At 40.8% G+C, this 25539-nt stretch overlaps 1 protein-coding gene across 5 annotated transcripts in view; it reads left to right on the top strand.

Moving 5' to 3' along the window:
• ATP6V1H (ATPase H+ transporting V1 subunit H) overlaps nucleotides 1-22084 on the top strand; it is a 127775-nt gene extending 105691 nt beyond the window's left edge. For all 5 annotated transcript variants that reach the window (XM_033202146.1, XM_033202147.1, XM_033202149.1 and 2 more), the window contains one exon: nucleotides 21732-22084. In XM_033202146.1, coding sequence (XP_033058037.1) covers nucleotides 21732-21792 — 61 coding nt within the window. In that variant the 3' untranslated portion in view covers nucleotides 21793-22084. The remainder of the gene's footprint in view (nucleotides 1-21731) is intronic.
• The last annotated feature ends 3455 nt before the right edge of the window (nucleotides 22085-25539 follow it).

The following is a 25539-nucleotide window of genomic DNA, read 5'->3' as shown; positions in this document are numbered from 1 at the left end:
CCTAAGCCCCGTAAGGGGCTGCTTCGACCATCTGTTAATTACCTCACTTCCTGGTCAGGAAACCAAGAAATGTAGCAGGACGAGCTGCAGACGAAACCCCTGAGACACCAGGTTAAAGAAGGAAGTGGCTTTATTCGGCCAGGAGCATCAGCAGACTTGTGTCCCAAAACCAAGTTCCCCGGGAGAGAAATGCCTGCCCCTTTTAAGGGCTTACAGCTCTAAGGGGGTCCATGTGAAAGGGTCGTGATCGATTGAGCAAGCATGGGGTACGTGGCTGGGGCTGCATGCATCACTAATCAAGACAGAACAGAACAGAAAGTTTCACAATACTTCTTCATACAATGCCTGGAATCTATAGCTAATACAAGCGGTTAGATCAGGAGTTGATTTTTAACTACCAAACCAGGCCTGGGGTGTGGCACCGGGCTGTCTGACTATTGATCTCATTTTTGCCTTTCTTTAGCTTTTACTTCCTCTTTCTTTTTCTGAGGTATGAGACATTAAGAGAGGTGGTCTCCTTCCTTATCATGAGAGCTGTGACAGAAGTGTATGTAGGTGTCACAGGAGCTTGGGAACAGGCGGGAACAGGCAGTGCTAGAGGTGTTAAGGGTTAAGGAGTGAGTTAGTGGAGATGTGGCTGGGGTACCAGGAGGACTTCGGGCAAAGGCGCCCTGTGAGCACGCTGTGTGTAGGGAGTCGCAGCAGTGCTGTCAGAAGTGGAACTCGGATTCTAGCAGTAGTGGAATTAACATCAGAAGACATCCTTTGAAGTTGTGTGAAGGCTTAATAAAATTACAGTCACCTGAATGTTAATTTTACTTCTTTTTGGATTTTATTTTACTAAGTAAGAGGTTTATCTTTCTCATGTCATGTGGACTGTGGATATTGGTGAGTCCAGAGCCCAACAAAATCATGAAAGAGCCAGAGTCGGCCGGGTGCAGTGGCTCATGCCTGTAATCCCAGCACTTTGGGAGGCCAAAATGGGCGGATCACAAGGTGAGGAGATTGAGACCATCCTGGCTAAAACGGTGAAACCCTGTTTCTACTAAAAATACAAAAAAAAATTAGCTGGGCGTAGTGGCGGGTGCCTGTAGTCCCAGCTACTTGGGAGGCTGAGGCAGGAGAATGGCGTGAACCTGGGAGGCAGAGCTTGCAGTGAGCCGAGGTCACGCCAGTGCACTCCACCCTGGGCAACAGAGTGAGACTCCATCTTAAAAAAAAAAAAATAATAATAAGCCAGAGTCTTTCACCCTACTGCTCCCCTCCCCTCAGTATGGCACTTTTGTCCTCCTGGTTGAGGTGGAAAAGGGAAGTGTGGAAAGAAAAAATGTTCTCTTGAGTTTTTGTTTTTGAGTTTTTTAATTGGAAAGAATTTTAACTATTGAAAAGCTGCTTTCATCTGTAGTCCCCAGCTTTGACATTATGCTGTATCTGTGTGTGTTCTCTTTATCTTTCTGAGCTGTTGGAGAGTAAGTGGCAGACGTTATGGCCCTGCAGCCCTGAATACGTGGGCACGGATCTTCTCAGAAGTAGGATATTCTCTTACATAACTGAGGTCCATTGATGCAATATATGGTGCTTACTCAGACTCATGGTTTTGGTAAAATTGATTGTTAAATGATAATCTAAAAAAACTTTGCAATATTTTAATAAACTCCAGAAGCTATACCTTAAGAAATAATGTAGATGATAGAAACAAGGTAGCCACTAGAAGATCCATCAGAACAAAACAGGAATGTAATTGATTCTGCTAGTGAGAATACCTTAGTTAAACTAAGTCTAAACATGTTTTTCTTGTTCTTCTCCAAGAATAGTTTGTTTACAAGAAACAAATACCTACCCGAGTTAGCTTAAATATAAGGAGACAGGTGACAAGGATATCAGGTGGCTCACAGAATCTAAGTTAAGTGAAGTCACACAGTCCACTGAAACTGGGGACCAGAAAGTTGGCGGGAAGCGCGGCAGGCAGCAGTGTTTTCCACCTCCCATTCTCACGTGGTTTCTCACATTCATAGCCAGGCTGCTCACTTCTTCTCTGTAGACTGCTTTTCCTGCCCAAGACCCTGTCATGATTGCTCGAGAGGCGCAGGCTGAGCTTTGTCATCATGACGTTCTAGCTCAGCTTTCCACATGCAGTGGGCATGGTTTGGATATGCCCTTCCAAATTCCTGGGTGCAGGAAGCTCTCTTGCTTCCTACCTGGCCTGTTCATTGGCTGGTTGTCTCCCCTTTACCTGCTGAGTGAAGCCAGAGTGGGAGGATGACCTGGACTAGTACAGTGCGTGAGGCCCATTCCTCAGAGGACTTTGCAAGACTTCCACAGAGCTGCAGCTGGACTTCCTGCCCTGTCTGCAGGGCAGTTCTTCTGGTGTCCTTTGACAGACTCAATTCTGTCTCCTTTCTCACTTGCAGTTTACAAGAATAACTGTAGATATGCTGGGAATGTAATATCCTCAGATAGGGAAGGACAGCCTGGAATAGCCTGGGCTCCGTTCCATGCTCTCTTCCTCCCCGCAACAGGGTGAGCTTCAGCACGTTAGCCCAACACATCACGTGGCCCCAGGGTGTAAAACTCAGGGTGGGCTACTTTCTGGGGTCCTTCAGCTGCCTTGCAAGTGAGGCATGCACAGATGAGACTTCATCTGCCCTGGGCTGCTTTCTTGCACGTTTTGGGGACTGGCTTGCCATGGATCCCAGGCCTCTGTTGTCCCTTCCTGCCTATCTGTAAGTAATAAATAGGCTTCATATAGACTCCTGTATGTGGGTGTTCTGTTTCTCCAAATTCAGCCAAGTTGGTAACCAGTGCACAGTGAACTTGTTTCATATTTTCTTCTTCCTCTCTTCCAAAATATCAACTTTTTCTGGTCTGGTTGTCCTAATTTTAAAGACAAAAAGTATAACTTAAAAAAAAAAAAAACTGGGCTGGCCAAAAAAATCATGTGGTGCTAGTCTCTTATGTTTGGTGTGGGGAGGTTTGAGGAGGGCAGCTGCTCTGGCCCAAAGGTTTTCAGCCTCTGCCCTCGAATCTCCAGCTGTCAGTCATCAGCCAAGAGCAGAACTGGAACCGCAAGACTAATTGTATTAATTATTAATTCGTTCACTGGGGAAAGATGAGTGAAGCGTTTATCTTGGTTCTGGTGAAATCAGGACTGTCTTCCTGGAGGCAGGCGGCCTGTGCTGAGGCCTTAAGCAGGGCTGACCCATGTGATGGCGAGGGGGAGGGCGGGGCTTTGTGCTTTGCTGGCCCTCTCTTAGCTCACATTTGGTGCCCACCTCAGGGTAGCACCTAACAAATACTGTCGAGTGGATGGCATTGCCAGAAGGGACAAAGCAGGGGATCTGCATGGAGTTCTGTTGCGTAGAGGAGCACGGCCCAGTGAAATTTAATGCAAGCGACACAGGAGAAATGTAAAAATTGCAAGTAGCCATAGTTTTAAAAGTTAAAAAAAAGTGAAGTTAATTTTAATAATGTTTTATTTCACCCACTGTATCTACATTATTTCAACAAGTAATCGGTGTAAAATTTTCTAATGAGATATTTTCCACTTTTTTCACACTGAGTCTGAAAAATCTGGCAAGTTCTTCACACTCAGCACAGTTCAGTCTGCATGTGCCCCATTCCTGGGGTTCAGTAGCCACCCATGCCGAGTGGCTCTTGGCCCCTGTGAGGCTGAGGACAGAGGCTGAAGGGGCGAGTTGGGGAGATGTGGCTGCCGAGGTAGGGGAGCCTTCCTTGTCACGTTAAGGAGTGTGGACATTTTCCCGGAATAATGGAAGCAATCAGAGGACTGAACAGAGGGCTACTATGAGAAGGCTCGTGTTTGATGTCACCCTTCCTGCTGCGTGGCAAGTTTAGAGGCAAGAAAACCAGGTGGGAACTCTTAGATCACTCTAGAGATGAGGCAGTTGTTCCCTAGGTAATAATGGTGACAGCAAAGACAGAGGAAAGACCAGTTTTTTTAGTTATTAAAAATATGGAAGTGACAGGGCTTAATGATTGCATGGAGCTGGTGGCGAATGAGTCACATCAAGATTGGCAGTCTGGCTTGCGACCTGCAGCTGGATGTTTTCCATTGACTCACGCACGAATGTCGACAGAGGAACAGAATTGGGGTGGCACTGAGGAGTTCATTTTTTAGACACATTGAATTTGATGTTTCTGCTTACTAGCCGAGGAGAAATTCAAAAGCTGGAAATACAGGTTTGGAGTTCAGGAGTAAGACATAAGCTAGATTGAGAGATTTAAAGTAATCAGTGGAGTGAGAGTGGAAGTCGTGGAAGGGGATGAGATTACCTGAAAAAGTGTGTGTAGAACAGGGGCTCTTCACTGGGGAGGTTTTGGATGAACTCCCTGAAATTGTACGCAGTAGGGGAAGAGCCCATGCTTTCCACAGGAGTCTCGAAGAGCTGTGTGATCCAAGAAAGGCTAAGAACCACCTGCTGCCGTGGACTCTGACAAAACATTGAATGGGCTGACAGAAAAGGAGTAGATTTTACCCAGGGAGGGTGGGGTGGTAGCAGTTAAGACCTTAACTGCTTAACTCTAAGGAGAACTGGCTGGAAAATTAGGTGAAAACCAGAAACATGTGCTGTTAGGGAAGGAAAGGAAAACAAGTATATTTCAGGAAGGATAGAGTAGTAGTGAGCAGTGTAAAATAAGCTGACAGGATGAGGAAGGGAGGACTGAAAAGTATGCAATGGGTGTGGCAGCGAGAAGGCCATTGGCCACCTGGGCCAGGTAATTGATGGAGGCAAGACCCTGAAGAGCCAGGATGGGATGGTTACTTAGGGAAAGTAACCAGGTGGGACTGTCTACCATTAAAAATGCAGAAAACTTTCCTGCCGATACTCCTGCTAGTGAGACCAAAACATCTGTCCAGACTAGCTCAGATCGACTGACTTAGCAAATATGTATTTATTAAAAGGAATTGCTAATTCAGGGGTGGGGTGAGCTGTCTGATTCATGCTGAATAAATGTTTTCCTCATAGCTAAAGATTTAACTTGTTATGGTCCAAACTTGTGATTTGGAAGTGGAAGTGGGGCTAGATAGTGGGGAGGAAGCAGAACCATTCTTGAAACATGGTCAGAGTATTCCCTGGTCTTTCTCCATGATCTTGTGTGCCACAGATAGCAGGAGAGAGCGGAGGAAGACAGTCCTATTTCAGATAATGGGAGGGAAGAGAATTCGGATTATTGAGGCACTAAGGAGGCACTAAGGAGGGATGTTATCTTTTGAATCTTTACACATCTCTACAGTAGATGGGTAGATGTTCTCCTGTTTAGAGATCCTTCCCTTTTTTATTTATTTTTTTATTTATTTTTATTTTTTAATTTTTATTTTTATTATACTTCAAGTTCTAGGGTACATGTGCATAACGTTTATATCATGTATAACTCCCCAATGCAATCCCTCCCTCCTCCCCCCTCCCCATGATAGGCCCCAGTGTGTGATGTTCCACTTCCTGAGTCCAAGTGATCTCATTGTTCAGTTCCCACCTATGAGTGAGAACATGCGGTGTTTGGTTTTCTCTTCTTGCGATAGTTTGCTAAGAATGATGGTTTCCAGCTGCATCCATGTCTCTACAAAGGACGCAAACTCATCCTTTTTGATGGCTGCATAGTATTCCATGGTGTATATGTGCCACATTTTCTTAATCCAGTCTGTCACAGATGGACATTTGGGTTGATTCCAAGTCTTTGCTATTGTGAATAGTGCCGCAATAAACAAACGTGTGCATGTGTCTTTGTAGTAGAGTAATTTATAATCCTTTGGGTATATACCCAGTAGTGGGATGGCTGGGTCATATGGTACATCAGGTTCTAGATCCTTGAGGAATCGCCATACTGTTTTCCATAATGGTTGAACTAGTTTACAATCCCACCAACAGTGTAAAAGTGTTCCTATTTCTCCACATCCTCTCCAACACCTGTTGTTTCCTGACTTCTTAATGATTGCCATTCTAACTGGTGTGAGATGGTATCTCATTGTGGTTTTGATTTGCATTTCTCTGATGGCGAGTGATGATGAGCATTTTTTCATGTGTCTGTTGGCTGTATGGATGTCTTCTTTTGAGAAATGTCTGTTCATATCCTTTCCCCACTTTTTGATGGGGTTGTTTGTTTTTTTCTTGTATATTTGTTTGAGTTCTTTATAGATTCTGGATATTAGCCCTTTGTCAGATGAGTAGATTGCAAAAATTTTCTCCCATTCTGTAGGTTGCCTGTTCACTCTGATGGTAGTTTCTTTAGCTGTGCAAAAGCTCTTTAGTTTAATTAGATCCCATTTGTCAATTTTTGCTTTTGCTGCCGTTGCTTTTGGTGTTTTAGACATGAAGTCCTTGCCCATGCCTATGTCCTGAATGGTACTACCTAGATTTTCTTCTAGGGTTTTTATGGTATTAGGTCTAACATTTAAGTCTCTAATCCATCTTGAATTAATTTTCGTATAAGGGGTAAGGAAAGGATCCAGTTTCAGCTTTCTACTTATGGCTAGCCAATTTTCCCAGCACCATTTATTAAATAGGGAATCCTTTCCCCATTTCTTGTTTTTGTCAGGTTTGTCAAAGATCAGATGGCTGTAGATGTGTGGTATTATTTCTGAGGACTCTGTTCTGTTCCATTGGTCTATATCTCTGTTGTGGTACCAGTACCATGCTGTTTTGGTTACTGTAGCCTTGTAGTATAGTTTGAAGTCAGGTAGCGTGACGCCTCCAGCTTTGTCCTTTTGACTTAGGATTGTCTTGGCAATGCGGGCTCTTTTTTGGTTCCATATGAACTTTAAAGCGGTTTTTTCCAATTCTGTGAAGAAACTCATTGGTAGCTTGATGGGGATGGCATTGAATCTATAAATCACCTTGGGCAGTATGGCCATTTTCATGATATTGATTCTTCCTATCCTTGAGCATGGTATGTTCTTCCATTTGTTTGTGTCCTCTTTGATTTCACTGAGCAGTGGTTTGTAGTTCTCCTTGAAGAGGTCCTTTACATCCCTTGTAAGCTGGATTCCTAGGTATTTGATTCTCTTTGAAGCAATCGTGAATGGAAGTTCATTCCTGATTTGGCTCTCTGCTTGTCTGTTACTGGTGTATAAGAATGCTTGTGATTTTTGCACATTAATTTTGTATCCTGAGACTTTGCTGAAGTTGCTTATCAGCTTAAGGAGATTTTGGGCTGAGACGATGGGGTTTTCTAAATATACAATCATGTCATCTGCAAACAGGGACAATTTGACTTCTTCTTTTCCTAACTGGATACCCTTTATTTCTTTCTCTTGCCTGATTGCCCTAGCCAGAACTTCCAACACTATGTTGAATAGGAGGGGTGAGAGAGGGCATCCCTGTCTTGTGCCAGTTTTCAAAGGGAATTTTTCCAGTTTTTGCCCATTCAGTATGACATTAGCTGCGGGTTTGTCATAAATAGCTCTTATTATTTTGAGGTACCTTCCATCAATACCGAATTTATTGAGCGTTTTTAGCATAAAGGGCTGTTGAATTTTGTCAAAAGCCTTTTCTGCATCTATTGAGATAATCATGTGGTTCTTGTCTTTGGTTCTGTTTATATGCTGGATTACGTTTATTGATTTGCGAATGTTGAACCAGCCTTGCATCCCAGGGATGAAGCCCACTTGATCATGGTGGATAAGCTTTTTGATGTGCTGCTGAATCCGGTTTGCCAGTATTTTATTGAGAATTTTTGCATCGATGTTCATCAGGGATATTGGTCTAAAATTCTCTTTTTTTGTTGAGTCTCTGCCAGGCTTTGGTATCAGGATGATGTTGGCCTCATAAAATGAGTTAGGGAGGATTCCCTCTTTTTCTATTGATTGGAATAGTTTCAGAAGGAATGGTACCAGCTCCTCCTTTTACCTCTGGTAGAATTCAGCTGTGAATCCATCTGGTCCTGGACTTTTTTTGGTTGTTAGGCTATTAATTGTTGCCTCAATTTCAGAGCCTGCTATTGGTCTATTCAGGGATTCAACTTCTTCCTGGTTTAGTCTTGAAAGAGTGTAAGTGTCCAGGAAATTATCCATTTCTTCTAGATTTTCTAGTTGATTTGCATAGAGGCATTTATAGTGTTCTCTGATGGTTGTTTGTATTTCTGTGGGGTCAGTGGTGATATCCCCTTTATCATTTTTTATTGCGTCTATTTGATTCCTCTCTCTTTTCTTCTTTATTAGTCTTGCTAGCGGTCTGTCAATTTTGTTGATCTTTTCAAAAAACCAACTCCTGGATTCATTGATTTTTTGGAGGGTTTTTTGTGTATCTATCTCCTTCAGTTCTGCTCTGATCTTAGTTATTTCTTGCCTTCTGCTAGCTTTTGAATGTGTTTGCTCTTGCCTCTCTAGTTCTTTTAATTGTGATGTTAGAGTGTCAATTTTAGATCTCTCCTGCTTTCTCTTGTGGGCATTTAGTGCTATAAATTTCCCTCTACACACTGCTTTAAATGTGTCCCAGAGATTCTGGTATGTTGTATCTTTGTTCTCATTGGTTTCAAAGAACATCTTTATTTCTGCTTTCATTTCGTTATGTACCCAGTAGTCGTTCAGGAGCAGGTTGTTCAGTTTCCATGTAGTTGAGTGGTTTTGATTGAGTTTCTTAGTCCTGAGTTCTAGTTTGACTGCACTGTGGTCTGAGAGACAGTTTGTTATAATTTCTGTTCTTGTACATTTGCTGAGGAGTGCTTTACTTCCAATTATGTAGTCAATTTTGGAATAAGTGCGATGTGGTGCTGAGAAGAATGTATATTCTGTTGATTTGGGGTGGAGAGTTCTATAGATGTCTATTAGGTCCGCTTGGTGCAGAGATGAGTTCAATTCCTGGATATCCTTGTTAACTTTCTGTCTCGTTGATCTGTCTAATGTTGACAGTGGAGTGTTGACGTCTCCCATTATTATTGTATGGGAGTCTAAGTCTCTTTGTAGGTCTCTAAGGACTTGCTTTATGAATCTGGGTGCTCCTGTATTGGGTGCATAGATATTTAGGAGAGTTAGCTCTTCCTGTTGAATTGATCCCTTTACCATTATGTCATGGCCTTCTTTGTCTCTTTTGATCTTTGATGGTTTAAAGTTTGTTTGATCAGAGACTAGGATTGCAACCCCTGCTTTTTTTTGTTCTCCATTTGCTTGGTAGATCTTCCTCCATCCCTTTATTTTGAGCCTATGTATGTCTCTGCATGTGAGATGGGTCTCCTGAATACAGCAGACTGATGGGTCTTGACTCTTTATCCAGTTTGCCAGTCTGTGTCTTTTAATTGGAGCATTTAGTCCATTTACATTTAAGGTTAATATTGTTATGTGTGAACTTGATCCTGTCATTATGATATTAACTGGTTATTTTGCTCGTTAGTTGATGCAGTTTCTTCCTAGCCTCGATGGTCTTTACATTTTGGCATGTTTTTGCAATGGCTGGTACCGCTTGTTCCTTTCCATGTTTAGGGCTTCCTTCAGGGTCTCTTGTAAGGCAGGCCTGGTGGTAACAAAATCTCTAAGCATTTGCTTATCTGTAAAGGATTTTATTTCTCCTTCACTGATGAAGCTTAGTTTGGCTGGATATGAAATTCTGGGTTTAAAATTCTTTTCTTTAAGAACGTTGAATATTGGCCCCCAGTCTCTTCTGGCTTGTAGAGTTTCTGCCGAGAGGTCTGCTGTTATTCTGATGGGCTTCCCTTTGTGGGTAACCCGACCTTTCTCTCTGGCTGCCCTTAAGATTTTTTCCTTCATTTCAACTTTGCTGAATCTGGCAATTATGTGTCTTGGAGTTGGTCTTCTGGAGGAGTATCTTTGTGGTGTTCTCTGTATTTCCTGAATTTGAATGTTGGCCTGCCCTACTAGGTTGGGGAAGTTCTCCTGGATGATATCCTGAAGAGTGTTTTCCAACTTCGTTCCATTTTCCCCCTCACTTTCAGGCACCCCAATCAGACGTAGATTTGGTCTTTTTACATAATCCCATACTTCTTGCAGACTTTGTTCATTTCTTTTTCTTCTTTTTTCTTTTGGTTTCTCTTCTCGCTTCATTTCATTCATTTGATCCTCAATCGCTGATACTCTTTCTTCCAGTTGATCGAGTAGGTTACTGAAGCTTTTGCATTTGTCACGTATTTCTCGTGTCATGGTTTTCATCTCTGTCATTTCGTTTATGATCTTCTCTGCATTAATTAGTCTAGCTGTCAAATCTTCCACTCTTTTTTCAAGATTTTTAGTTTCTTTGCGCTGGGTACGTAATTCCTCCTTTAGCTCTGAGAGGTTTGATGGACCGAAGCCGCCTTCTCTCATCTCGTCAAAGTCATTCAGCTTTGATCCGTTGCTGGCGATGGGCTGCGCTCCTTTGCAGGGGGAGATGCGCTCTTATTTTTTGAATTTCCAGCTTTTCTGCCCTGCTTCTTCCCCATCTTTGTGGTTTTATCTGTCTCTGGTCTTTGATGATGGTGACGTACTGATGGGGTTTTGGTATAGGTGTCCTTCCTGTTTGATAGTTTTCCGTCTGACAGTCAGAAGGACTGTCTGTTGGTCTGTTGGAGATTACTTGAGGTCCACTCCAGACCCTGTTTGCCTGGGTATTAGCAGCATAGGTTGCCGAAGATAGAATATTGCTGAACAGCAAGTGTACCTGTCTGATTCTTCCTTTGGAAGTTTCCTCTCAGGGGTGACTCCACCCTGTGAGGTGTGGGGTGTCAGACTGCCCCTAGTGGGGGATGTCTCCCAGCTAGGCTACTCAGGGGTCAGGGACCCACCTGAGCAGGCAGTCTGTCCGTTCTCAGATCTCAACCTCTGCGTTAGGAGATCCACGGCTCTCCCCAAAGCTGTCAGACAGAGTCGTTCGCGTCTGCACCGGCCCCCGCTGCTTCCCCTATTGGACTGCAGCTGTGAGCTGTCCTCAGAGGTAGAGTCTACAGAGACAGGCAGGCTTCCTTGAGCTGCTGTGAGCTCCACCCAGTTCGAGCTTCCCAGTGGCTTTGTTTACCTACTTAAGCCTCAGCAATGACGGGCGCCCCTCCCCCAGCCTGGCTGCTGCCTTGCGGATCGATCGCCGCAGACTGCTGAGTTAGCAGTGAGGGAGGCTCCCTGGGCGTGGGACCCTCCCGGCCAGGTGTGGGATATATTCTCCTGGTGTGCCTGTTTCCTTAAAGCGCAGTATTGGGGTGGGAGTTACCCGATTTTCCAGGTGTTGTGTGTCTCAGTTCCCCTGGCTAGGAAAACGGATTTCCTTCCCCCTTGCGCTTCCAGGTGAGGCGATGCCTCGCCCTGCTTCAGCTCACGCTGGTCAGGCTGCAGCAGCTGACCAGCACCGATTGTCCGGCACTCCCTAGAGAGATGACCCCAGTACCTCAATTGAAAATGCAGAAATCACCGGTCTTCTGTGTCGCTCGCGCTGGGAGTTGGAGACTGGAGCTGTTCCTATTCGGCCATCTTGCTCCGCCCCCCCTTCCCTTTTTTATGCCTTAGGGTTTCAAATATACAGAACTAACTTGGCGGTGATAGCATATATTTGTTGTTTGAATCTCTGTTCTTCAGATAATGTTCTGAAGTTCCTCTGGGTAGCAGGGTAGAATAGTATCTATTCAGAATTTGATAGGCATGATTTGCTTTAATCTTGTTGAAACCTCTGTCCAAATAAAAAATGTGAAGCACCTTAGATTTAAAATATGATATACTTAAAAACATTGTTACTGTATAAGAATAGTCTTTTTATATTGTGGCAGCTAGGGACCAGTTAGTTTCCTGAAATAAATTTTTAATTTGAAGCTTTAAGAGAAAAAAACTTCCAATTTGGAAAAAATTGTTACAAATTATTTTGCCATTATGTCATGTTAAATGAGAGCTAATATAAAGTATGGGTATATAATCAAGGTTGATTAATAAATATAAAAGTAAATGTATAGGGGTGTCTGTACAACAGATTATTTACTATTGTTGAAAGTGTTTTTATTTGCAGCATAGCACTGGAAAGAGTAACAACTTTTTCAAAGAATAGGGAACTATTAGAGTGGCTTGTATTAACATTTTTTAATGGAATAATCTTTGGATAGTTTTGAGTATAAGTTGTGGTCTAAAATGTTTAAAACAGAATTTTGATTTATTTTACATTTTACTAATTAAAAATTTTGCCTAGTTTTCTCCCACTAAATGATTTCTTGTCAATGGTCAGTGCCCTTCAGACCAAATTGTTCATATATTATGCTTTTAGGAACATCATTAACATGCAGTTTGAAACTTAGAGCTCTTTATAAAGGAGAACATACAAGCAAGTCATCATACTCTGGCATTTTTTTCCCAGCTGTTTTTGTCTGTCTCCCTCTCCTTTCTTTCTTCTCTTTGTTTGAATTGTGCTAGTCTCCCAGTTGGGGTAGATGATAGTATTATATGGTCCTAATGTATTTTAACCTTGCTGACTGTCCTTTTGGGTACTCAAGATTTTCTCTGTCGTATGTTGTTACACTTGATTTTGTTGGTTCTGGCCTGATATCATAGTCCATCTTTCTGTTCTTCGCTGTGTAAGGGAATTAGATGGGGCAACCTAGATGACAGATGAGCTGTCAGGTGGAAATGGTGTCAAGACTGCTGCATGCTCAGACAAACCACTGAGCAAAGTGTCTTTCTCCATTTTCTGATGCTTATAATAGAATACCTGAACTGGGTAATGTCTGAGGAAATGGAATTTATTTCTTACAGTTACGGAGTTTGAGAAGTCAAGGTTGAGGGGCTGCATCTGTTGAGGACCTTCTTATTGGTGAGGACTCTGCAGAGTCCCGAGGTGGCACAGGCATCACATGGCCAGGGGGTTAAGCGTCCGCTCATGCTAGCCTAGGGTTTCTCTCTCTCTTTTTTTTTTTTTTTTTGTATTTTTAGTAGAGATGGGGTTTCATCGTGTTAGCCAGGATGGTTTCGATCTCCTGACCTCGTGATCCGCCTCGGCCTACCATAGTGCTGGGATTACAGGCGTGAGCCACCGTGCCCAGCCTCTTCTTATAAAGCCATAGTCCCACTCTCAATGAAAAGCCGTTCATCTATTAATTCATGAATGGATTAATCCGCTCATGAGGGCAGAACTGTCATGACCCAGTCACCTCTTTAAGGCCCCTCCTCTCAATACTGCCACATTGGGGATTAAATTTCAACATGTGTTTTGAAGGGGCAGATACTTAAACCATAGCAGAAAGTTTCAGAATTCCAATATTTGGGGAAAAAAATATTGGTTCTATTGTCATATGTCTAGATTTATTTAAGTTTGTAGGTAAGCTGTTACCTAAATATATTTTAAATCCCAAGTTGACTGATCTAGTCACATATACTTGCACTAAAGCCAGTGTATATCTAGTATAGGTGCTATTGTTGTTGTTTTTCCAGCCAACGTTATGTCTCAAGGATAGTTATTTTTGTTCAAGAGAACAGTAATGGGAAGGATAGGTTCATCTAATGATGTAACAGAAACCCCAAATACCATGACTTAAGAGAGAGATTTGTTGTTATCTTACATCCAGGGGTGGGCTGGGCAGACCAGAACTAGACAATGCGCAGAGATCCAGCCTCCTTCAGCTCAGTGTACTGCCATCCCTGGGGCGTGGCCTGGTCCTCTTGGCTGTCGGGGTGGCAGGGAGCAGGGGTATGTTCCAGGCCGTGGGGAGGCTCCTGGAAGTTGCCCCTCAACACTTCCACCTTATACCGTATTGGCCATTACTCAGTCTTCTGGCCATATGTAGCTACAAAGGAACTGGGAAATGAAATCTTTCCTCTGATAGGCTATGTGGCCTACTAAGATGAAAGCGTTCTGTTACTGAGGAAGGAGAGAAAAAGGATATTGGGGAACATTAGCGATCTCTTCCCCAGGAGTTATAAATCTGTACTCGTCTGTACTAGATTATAAATAATTGCTTTGATTTTAATTCTTAGGTTTTGGGGGGCCATATGACCTACTTCCACTGGCAGATAATTTAGAATGCTGTGGTTGTGCTTGGATTTCCGGACCTTTTAACGCCCCTCTTCCTTTCAGAGTTTGAGAAAAGTCTTGTAATCCGTTGTTTGTAGGTTTTTGAAAGTTAATATTTGGTAATTCCGATGGCATAGGCTTTGCCAAGAATTTTTGTTTTAATGTTTGAAATGTTTAAGAAATTAAAACAACTGAAGTAGTTATACTACTTTTATTAGCTTACTTAGAAAATAGTAAATTGTAGATCACATTTAAATGAGATTTAATTTAATTTAAAAACTGGTTTTTGACAGAGAGGGTTGGTGATAGTAGGTCCATTCATCACCTCCTTATAAAAAAGTTTATATTGGATTTACAAATTTCAACATGTCTAACTTTTCTGTTTACCATTTTGGGGAAAGCTAGAGAGATCGATGGTTCATCCCACGGTGAGGCAGCAAGCGCATGCTGCGCTGCGACCCCATGGGAAGGACGCACAGCCACGTGACCACATGGAGAGTAGGCTTACCACATGACCACATGGAGAGTAGGCCCAGGAGGGTTCTGGGCAGAGAGGAGATGGGGACTGTGAACAGAAGGAGGAAGTGAGGGAGAGAGCTGTGCATGCAGACACATCCGGGTAGGGAGATCCTCACCCAGCTGGGGAATTACCAGACAGCTGGAGTCTGTTATGAAGCTAAAATAAAGTAGGAGACATGCAAAGTGGCCACATCACGATAAACCATCTCTGCTTTGATGTTCTGAGTTCTTTCCTGAAGGCTGTAGAAAACCACCGAGAGGTAAAATAACAGTGTCATTTTAGCACGGCCACTTTAGAGACAGTGGTTGTGGGGAGGGTACTGGATTTTGGATTGTAAAAGACTAGAGGGAAAAGACCAGTAGAGAGGCTGCAGATCCAATCCAGCCATGGTGAGAGGCGGGATCAGGGGTGAGTAGGGTGGGAGAGATTCAGCGTATGGAGGAGAGGGGATCTGTGAGACCTGGTTACCAGTTGGATGTGAAGGAGAAATCCGAGGGAGGAGGCCAGCGACTTCCCAGGTTTATCCTTGACATTCTTAGTTACCAAACAAAATCACACACACAAATCAAAAACGTCTGTCACCTTCTATGTAGTGTGCCAAAGTTGTATAATCTGCTTTATTCTTTAAATAGCTCTGAGACTCATTTCAGGTGATTATATTCATATTGAAGAAACATCTGGCCCACGTGTTTTGGTTTATTTTAGTTTTTGCATATCTTGTGGGAAAATGGATTCTCTAAAGAATAATTTTGTAGGCTAGGAGATCCTTCAAGTATAATTATAAAGCTGATTTAATTCATTTTCTACTACATATCATTAAAACATTGAACTAATCTTCTAAAATATTATTTCTTTATTGTGGATTTAGTTGAGTTTTCTTATGTTATATGCAGATTCTAATTAAAAATAACTTTTAAATTTTGTTTGAGCAATTCTGCAGTTAGATTATGGAGTAGTTGGTAGGTTTAACTGCTGAAGACTGGCTCTACAGTGTTGCAGCACATTTTCCTTTAGGAGAAAGATGCATCCTTTTCCGGGTCTAACTCTCCTGGAGGACTCTTCAAGTACCCTTTATTCAACAGTCATCGATCTCTTAGTTTATACCAGGGACTGATCTGAAAACTGGAAGATGATAAATGGGATACCATCTCCACTCTCATATGCTCTCAGTCTTCCTAAATATAATTTGAGAGAAAGAAATCTGCAATAAGTCTTAAATGTGGACTTCGCTTACATGCTATCGTTGTAATAAATAGAAAATAAATATTCTTATTAGAAGCTCTTGTAACTGCACAGGCATTTCTCCCACACTGCGCATTGCGTGACTGGATTTGTATGCAGTGCAGTTGGCTGGGGTGTGCCCTGTGTTGTGCAGGTTGCTTTTGGTTATAAGTACTTGATGATCAGGAACCAGCATTTAAAAGGTAAAGGAGTGTTTGCTGCCAACTCCAATTCTTTGAGTGGCTCAGTGCGTTGCCTGCCCATCATAATCACGCATTGGAAAAGCAATGAAACACGGAAGATCCTGCCTATCTGTGACAGAGCTGGTAGCAGCAGGGGACGAGGACAACTCTTGAGCATAGCCAGACATAAAGAAATGCAGGTTTAAACTGTTTAGTGGCATTTAGATTTTACAGCTTATTAAAAAGAAAAATAAAAAGATTTGATTAGTGGAATTCCTGTAGGAAAAATAACTTTGTTATTGCAAATTTTACGTAAATTGCTTTTAGAATACACTCTTTAATGCAATTTCTTTTAAAATGTACATTTTTGTTTCTTAGAACTACAAATCCTATAAACAGACTCTAGAATAGACTTTTAGAATCACTGATCTCTTTTTTTTTCCTTTTTAATTCCATGAATCACCTCTTTAGGGAGATTGCTAACCTATTAGTCTTTGGATTTAGATGCTGTTAGAAAGTGAAGTGTCTAGTGATCATGAAAATATGTTTGAGAAAATAAATTGAGGATTTGCACTGTGATGTTCTTAATCTTTTTTATTCTCACAGCTGTACAATAACGTATCTCTAGCCAGTGAGAGGAAGAATAATGTACCATGAGGTTGTACTATTAGTCATTAAAACTGTGAATTTTGAAATCAGACTTGGTACCAATACACTCCCCACTAATCTAGTTGTCCTAACCTTACAACATGTTAGTTATCATTGCTTAACTCGAGTTACATATCTATAAGTGGGGCTCTTCTGTACCTTTATGGGTATTCTTGTGAAGAGTACGTAAGAAAATGTATGTCAAGCAGCTAGTGCATTGCTTAGTAACTAGCAGGCACTAAAAAATGGTACATGTTGTGATGTTAAATACTGTTTTTCCTAGGCTGAGATCAAAATACTGTAGAAAGAGTTGGACTATATAGTACTTACTCTTGGAATTTAAATGTTTTTGTAAATTAGATACAGATGAGAGAAGGCACTGCGGTTTTCATATAAACACAATTTGTTTTTTCATAAAACAAAATTTGTTTTTTTTTTTTTTTCAGTTCATAAAACAAAGTTTGCTTTGTGTTAAAAATGATGATAAAAGCTAGAGGAATCACTGAATGTATAACTAAACTATAGTGAGTTAGCATTAAAGAAAGCAGAGCTATATAAAATTATTGATGATTTATTTTTCCCCTTAACCAAATATAAATCTGTATTATAAACAACTATAAAGTTTATATTTTCTAAGATAAATTGTGTTTATATATTTATAAAAGAATAGTTTGTTAATGATTTATTTTATACCAACTTGTTTTCCAAAACAGGATAGGTAAAGAGTAAGAAACATGTAATTATGACTCAGATGTAGTTTTAATGATCATTATGACAAACGTACTGAAAGAAGTAGGCTGTAGAATTCTAATAGCATTATGGTTTTAATTATGAAAAATTTGCATACCAAAGGAAGACTAGAGAAAACAGTACAAAAATGCTGCTAACAATGGGTTTTCTACTTGACTTGGTGGGCAGGCAAGGCCAATAAAGGAAAATAAAAGAGACTTAGTAGTTTTCATTGATTAATATATTTGACAGTAGAAAATCACTTTTTTCCTGTCACTAAATTACACAGCTGAAGTTACCATGTATTTCAAGTTATGTAGGTAAAGTTTGTATGTTGAAATACTATTATAGTGTCTTCAATTACAGTTTTAAAGAAAGAAACATCTATAATGTTTGAGTCTTTAAGCAACTAAATATACTGTGACGGTGAGGCATTTGATTAGAATGGGTAATGGTCTTTCTGTTGTTTGAAGAGTTACTATAGCTAAGTAAGTGCTTCCTGGTGCCCTAGCTCCTAACAGAATAGAACCCAGATAGTTAGTCACCTTCAGAATGCCCCCGTCAATTCTCAGCCGCTGCAGTGGTGCCTTGTGGGAAGTGAAAGTCAGTTTTTCAGGGTTTCTTCATCAGACGTAAACTCTATTGCAGCAGTGTGATCTCTTTTGTGAGCCGTTTATGTACTTGGGTTTTTAAAAAGGGGAGTAGGTTTTCAGACTGCCCTTTTTTCAGTTGCAGAGATGTTGAGATCTCAGGAGATTTCAGGTGTAGATGAAGTTAAAGAAGAAAAATACTGCCCCTCACAAATTTTGCATCTTAGGTAGCAGAAGCACAGATTTAATGTCACATTTCTGTAAGTTGCTTGTACAAGTCAGGCACCTTTTGACTGAATTATAAGTTGAAATTTTTGCCGGGCGCGGTGGCTCAAGCCTGTAATCCCAGCACTTTGGGAGGCCGAAACGGGAGGATCACGAGGTCAGGAGATCGAGACCATCCTGGCTAACACTGTGAAACCCCGTCTCTACTAAAAAATACAAAAAACTAGCCGGGCGAGATGGCGGGCGCCTGTAGTCCCAGCTACTCGGGAGGCTGAGGCAGGAGAATGGCATAAACCCGGGAGGCGGAGCTTGCAGTGAGCTGAGATCCGGCCACTGCACTCCAGCCCGGGCGACAGAGCGAGACTCCGTCTCAAAAAAAAAAAAAAAAAAAAAAAAAGAAATTTTTTTGTATTGATCTTCATGTATAGAGAGAAAGGCTGACTCAATATCAAGATTAATTGACAAAAGATCTCCTTGCATCCTTTGTTCTAGATACATTATTATCCCCTGAGGTAAAATCTATACTAGTTTTTCCTTTTGCACTCCAGCCTGAGCAATAAAGTGAGACTCAGTCTCAAAAAATAAAATAAAATAAAATAAAATAAAATAAATAAAAGCCAAGTTCAAAGGAGTGGATTTTTCCCAAAGTTCGTATAGGTTAGGTGTTTTTAATACCCTTTTCAGTGGAGCCACCGTTCAGTTCCTCCTGGTATGTTAGCAAGCCATCTAACACCCCACATGCCATAACAAACAGCAATTTCAGGAAAGCTTGAGGAGGAAATTGGATGATTCTTTCCATGAATCCTGTCTGGGCTCTTCTCTTGCTGGGCTTTTGGCATTTTGACCTACAACACTCAAGCCAGGCTCACAAAGTTCCACCTTGGGCCGCTGATGTGCAGGTTCTTAGTTGGACCCTTTTTCATCTATATGAGTCCTTGCTCTTCCCCCAAATCCAAATTACATAAACCCTCAACTAGGCAGAAGAAAGGAGGTGCTGATTTTTCTATGTGTCACGTACTTAGGTCAGGAAGAAGTGGATGCCTCCGGGCTACCTTGTATGTACGAAAAAACGAGAGTGAAAGCCTGGCTGGGTGTGATGGCTCACACCCGTAACTCCAGCACTTTAGGGGCTGAGGCAGGCATAAGCCCAGGAGTTAGCGTCCAGCCTGGGCAACAAAAACTAAAAAAATTAGCCAGGCATGGTGGTGAGCACCTGTAGTCCCAGCTACTCAAGAGGCTAGGGTGGGAGGATGGCTTGAACCCAGGAAGTCAAGGCTGCAGTGAACTGTGATCTCACCACTGTACTCCAGCCTGGGCAACGGAGCAAAACCCTGTCTCAAAAAAAAAAAAAAAAAAAAAAATTGTGTAGGAGAGGATGTTACCTGTAATGTATATCTTTGACCAGGAAGACAAAAAACGAGTGGAAGATGGTGGGGTGGAAGCCGTGGCTGCATGTGTCTTTTCATTCTCTGCTGGAACAGCCCACCTGTGCCGAGTTTTACTGTCCTACTTTGGCCCTACAAGAGTGTTCCTTTTGTGAAGAAATAATTATCTTCACCACTTGTTGTCTCCTAAGTATTAGTGAAGTGTGATATGGGGAACAAACTACCCTCATGCCTCTGGAAGGGACGGAGCAGGTTGGGAGCCTGTCTGTGACCACATACACAGGACCCTTTGTGGTAACTTACCAGTTCCCTGCCTGAGCTCCTGGAGGCTTTGTCATACATTCTTACTAGTCGTTTTTGAAAACTTACATTTAAAACTTGGTCGTTGACATCAGTCCTTCAGGGAGAGAACCATGTCTTACTGTCATTGAAGAGTGGCACAGTGTCTTTGAAGCACACTTTTAAAATGTTTTCTAAGGCTCCGCACTAAGTAGTCTAAAATTGAAATATTTGAAGACCTCTCTAAAATGAAGCATATCTAACTTCAGGCTTGATTTCTCACATATATGCAGGAAAAATATAAGATCTGGAAATTTGCCATAAATATTATTACCTCCACCACCAAGAAAACAAATCTGTGTGATCACAGATGCTCCCAAGTTGCAGGCATTCCCAGAGTGGCAGCATGATAGTGGCTGTAAACTCTTGTTTTTCCTGTCTAACAAAGATAATAGGATGTCTTCCCTTTCAGCCTTTCCATGAAGTAGACATGACTATTTACTTAACTTCTGGTTGGAAATAAGATCCTGTTGTCTGTGTGTGTCTGTGTGTGTCAGCACAGTTCCTGGTAGCACAAGAATATTAAACACTTTAATATAACATCCAAAATTAATGAGTCAGTTATAAGAACTTTCCTTGAGGGATGGAAAAGATCATAACCCACTTCTGTGTCCTGGGACGCTTCGTTCAGTCTCACGGTATTAGAAAGTGAGCAGCCTTTGGGTTGGGGCGGGGGGCGTGGCACTTTACATGCTTTGGGCCACCGGTTCCTCCTCCCTGCTGCTCTGCCACTGCGTGACATCTTGTCCGCATTCCCAGTGCTTCTGTCTTTTCTGTCTTAAAATCTTTGCAGCTTTGGCCTAGGCTGCAGTAGCAGGGGAGAGCAGCGCAGGCGAAATGCTTGCCTTCTTCTGGACCACTGTGGAGAGAGACGGAGTCACATTTACCTGTGGACATCGGTGGCCCCCAAAGGTGGTTTCTTGGTAACGCTCACACAGTTGATAGACAATAGGCAAGAGAGGATGGCATTGACAGTGTACCTGCTGCTTGCAGCCTAGCCAGGGCCTGCATACCCAGTGCCTCCTAGAGCCCCCATGGGAATACCTGGGAGGTTATGGAACTGGAATGTAAACCTACGTCTCTATTCCAAACTCACGCTTTTTTGTAAGAGGAAAACTTTTAAATAGTTTTTTCTTGAATAGCTTCTTTTTCTTCCTAATTGGTTCTAAAACAAAAGTTTGGGCAAGTGCCTCAAAGGAAAATAGGGACAAGATTGTTTTCTGTCCTGGAATTCACAGTGGTGTCTGTGTGTACTTTAGAGCTAAGTGTGCACATACTGTGGGCGCATGCTTATTTTCTGAAGGAGAGTGCTCTAAAAGGATTGGGGACCACTGCTCTGAGCCCCAGTTGCTCTACCTGTGGAGTGAGTGCTGCTACTCAGCTCCTGGAATTGTTCTGTGGCTCTGGCCTGACCATCTCTGTGCGGGCTTTAGACTGTGCTGGGGCAGAGTGAGTGCCCCAGACCAGTAGCTCCTGTTAGTGTGGGGACTCCCAATGCTAGTTTTGGTGATTTATTTTCATGTACTCTTGTGTCATCCCAGGGTGAAGATACACATATTCTCTAACAGCAGGACATTTGTTTTTCATTTATGAGGTCATTCAGAATCGTAATTGAGCTGATTTTGAACTTCTTAGATTGCAGAAGTGGCAGTAGCAGTAATGAACAGGAAAGTAGTCTTTCCCCAGGAAGTAACTACACTTCCTTGTAATCACCTGTTTGTGTAATTGTAATAACTTTACAAGTTATTCATAAAAATTCAAGAATGACTAGTTTGTCTTCATAACTTGTGTATGATACATGAAGTAGAAGTCATACAGTACAAGTGCTTTTGAAATTTGGAAAAGTTTAATTTTGTAGGATTTTATTATTTTTGGATGTTAAATATGACAGTGCCTAGTGTGTTTCAGTTTTGGAAGTGATTCTTTGCTATTGAAATTCTCATTCTCCTTATTTCATTCTTATTTTTTAGGGAATACCTTGGCAAGCAGCTCCAATCCGAGCAGCCCCAGACCGCTGCCGCCCGAAGCTGAGCCTGCCTCTGGCCTTCCCCTCCGCCTCGATGCAGAACCAGTAGTGGGAGCACTGTTTAGAGTTAAGAGTGAACACTGTTTGATTTTACTTGGAATTTCCTCTGTTACGTAGCTTTTCCCAATGCTAATTTCCAAACAACAATAACAAAAAAACATGTTTGCCTGTTAAGTTGTATAAAAGTAGGTGATTCTATATTTAAAAAAGATATTACTGTTACATATACTGCTTGCAATTTCTGTATTTATTGTTCTCTGGAAATAAATATAGTTATTAAAGGATTCTCACTCCAAACACGGCCTCTCTCTTTACTTGGACTTTAAACAAAAGTCACCTGTTGTCTCTTTTCAAACCAAATTGGGAGAATTGTTGCAAAGTAGTGAATGGCAAATAAATTTTTAAAATCTATCGACCTATCAATCTCTATCGATCTATGGCTCTATCCAGCTCTCTGTTCATCTATATATCATCTATGTATCTACACACACACACACACACACACACACACACACACACACACACAGTCTGCAACTATTCCTTAGTGGTAGCGTAGCTTTAAAATCTTAGTTTTTAACACGATACTGTGGTTCAAAAGACTTGCTTTTGGAGTTCGGTGAAAAGTTTTAGTGTTAGATTTATTTTCAATACTTTTATCCTTGGTTTTTAGTTCCTGAAGTTTGTTTTGTCTTATTACATTTTGATTTAAGCATTGCCAATAGATATTTTATTCTCTCCCCTTTTGTTTCTAGAACCACATCCCTTTAGCAGTACATATATGGCATGCAGGCCTCCTCTGAGGCTTTTGTTTTTTTAACCCCATCAGCTGATCTCTCTGAGTCTCATTTTTCATTCATTTTCATGTTATTTTCACTCTTTATTCCTAGCAGTTCTATGAATGTTGAGTAGATGTGCTAAAGCTAATAAAACATTTATTCTAGTAAGTTTTTTCTCCTATAGAAAGCCACTCATAGAATCCATCTCCTGTTTAAGAATCAAACATTGTTTCATTTTCAACATAGAATTCCTGTGGGAGAAATTAGTTAAAAATATGGATAAATTAGTCAGTGGGTTCATGTGACTCGAATGATTTTCCTTAAAGGGGTTCATGTTTGCCAGAAAAGAGGTAGTCTGATCAATTTTTTCTTTTACTAAAAGTTTAAACATTGCTTATATGTAGTTTACTTTTCGAAATGTGGAAAATCATTAAATAGAGCTTTTCTTGTAGTAATTACAGAGACTGCATTAGCAGAAGATCAGTTTTCATGTTAATATATTACTAGTCTGTAAAATCTTCAGGATTTTAAGGCACTCAATTTCTAGAAGTCCTGGTAACCAGAGACACTGCCATCTTCTGAATTTCATAAGAATGCATTGATTGTTTGGTGTCATAGTTCCTGATTTTAGTTTCATTTTGCACAGCCATAGCTATAGTTGTAAAGTAGAAATCAGTGACAGTCACTCTTGTAGAAAGTATTAGTGCTTTAGTTCCTAAGAAGTGCTTTTGTACATGGGAAGCAATACTCCCATGTAATCATGCTTTACTTATTATCTTGTATATTAGAATTAATTCCCTTGAGGTACCTTTTTTTCTGCCTTAAACCTTTACACTCAACTTATAGAGCATATAGCAATTATGAAAGCAGTCACTTTCATTTTTCCTTTGCTTATCAATGTTTTTGATTAACATTCAATGCTTAAACCCACCTTAAACTATAATACCACCTACATGTTCAATTAAACTGCAAACACCGAATGGAGCAGACTTACAAATATGACAAACCAAATCTTAGAAATTGCTCATGAGTCAAATACAGGTGACTCTACCTAGGGATACAGGTAGTAAAAATACTGTTAAGCATTTTTATGTATCTTTAAAACACCCTAAACAAAGAGCCCAGTTACTACAAAATGTGTTATTACACCTAGGTATAAACACCATTTACACAATGTGATCAGTATAGGATTGTTGAATTTCATTTTCTCTGTACTTATTTTGACATTTTCCTTGGTTTCATAAGTCCTCACCTAATCTAGACCAAGACCGGGCATTTTAGGCCAGCCATGGTTAATGGAATAAAACTGCTATGGATCACAGAACTGTGGGTGACACTTTATGGTGACCATCACAGGCACTAAACAACAAACCTTGAGACTGGCAGTCTTAGGACCTGGGTGTGACCATCCAGACGCTGGTGGGGTACATTTCTTTTTGTGGTCAGTCTCCACCCGTCCTCCCCACCCCATGTCTTTTTTTTTTTTTTGTCAGTTGAGTTAAAAATCCATGCTCTTCAACTGGGTTTGAATCTGTTATCTATGTGTCTCTTTTTTGCAACCCAGTGTATGAGGGAGGTTTCTAAGTTCTTGGATATTGCTCATCTCAGTGATAGATAAAACCCTGATTTAAGTGTTGAATGCCTTCTCCAATAGGAGGCAATCTCTCCCCTTTCTGTCTTAAAATCCTATTGTGTCTCATTGACCCTCTGTTCTCAATTTGTCAGGAATAATGTCACTAAAAAAATACTGAGGAAAAAAAATGTAGAGTTGAGGTATTGCTTTACTGGATTTTTTGTTGACGGCATAATAGGTTATACAAAGTTTACCAGAAACCAAACTAAATAAACCAATTGCTAAAATGTCCAATCTGAGCAGGTATACATAGTCATTTTTAAAAAGAAAACTTCTGATTTTTAGATTTTGAGAAGCATATAGACATTAAAGGGAGAATGAAATTATATCTTATTTTCTTAGAAAACTCTTATTTTGGGTCTTGTTGACTCTAATTTTTAAAAAGATGCACCTCCCGTTGGCAGGTGAAGCTCATTCCCACACATTGTCCCTAGCCAGGCACAAATATTAAATTTACAGAATGTCTCCAGTTAGATTTTTTTTCTGCTTTCTATTTAGCTGCATCAGAGTAATTGGTGTTAATTTTCATATAATTAAAATTTAAATAATTTCTAACCTCTAGCTCTTAAATCTTGGAAAGCACAGATCCAAATTTTGATGCTTTTGATTATCTGAAAATAAAAAGTTCTCTGTTCTCATTCTTTGCCTTTGAAAATAAGAATATTTTAGACTAAATTTTGAAACCACTCAAAGTTGGTAGGTGGCAAAGTTACTTCCCAAATACGAACCTTGTGATGAAATATCTTTTTAGTTTGAAATTTCTCTCTTGTTTTGCTGTACAAAATGTTCTGTTCTGGTTAAGAGATGTGCCTTTAACTTTCTGAACAAATTTCCAATGAAAAAGTCAGTTGGAAAGAAAAAGGAGCTATAAATAATTTTAAATTCCTTCAACATTGTATGCAAATCTGACGCGAGTTCCCTTCTCTTTTAGTTCTTAACGAGTGTTGATTACTCTTCTAAAAATAGGATAAAAGTGGAAGAGACACTTCCGTGATTGAAGGAATACTAGTCTGAGATGCTTTTATCTTTCAGTACTATGTAGACCTGTGTCTTTTTCCCTTTACAAAGGAAGAAAAAATGTATCCAGGAAGTTGGTTGAAAGAACCAATCTACAAAGAACACCAAATAATAAAGTTTGTTAGCTTGTAGAAATAAAATATTTGAAACAATAGCACAAAGGTTGCATGGTGAGGCAACGAACTTCTGCTCTTGTAAGACAGCTGATTACATCAGATAGGAAGTGATATAACAGGAATAAGAAGTAGACTGTGATGAGTTAAGGATACGTATTTAATTCCCTAGAGCAACCACTGAAACAATAAACAAACTGAAATTACAAGGTA

The sequence above is a fragment of the Trachypithecus francoisi genome, unplaced genomic scaffold, assembly GCF_009764315.1.
Source record: "Trachypithecus francoisi isolate TF-2019V2 unplaced genomic scaffold, Tfra_2.0 Lachesis_group7, whole genome shotgun sequence".
In the NCBI taxonomy this organism is placed as follows: domain Eukaryota; kingdom Metazoa; phylum Chordata; class Mammalia; order Primates; family Cercopithecidae; genus Trachypithecus; species Trachypithecus francoisi.
Note: the sequence above shows the minus strand (reverse complement) of the source record. Positions and strands in the feature narration are given on the sequence as shown.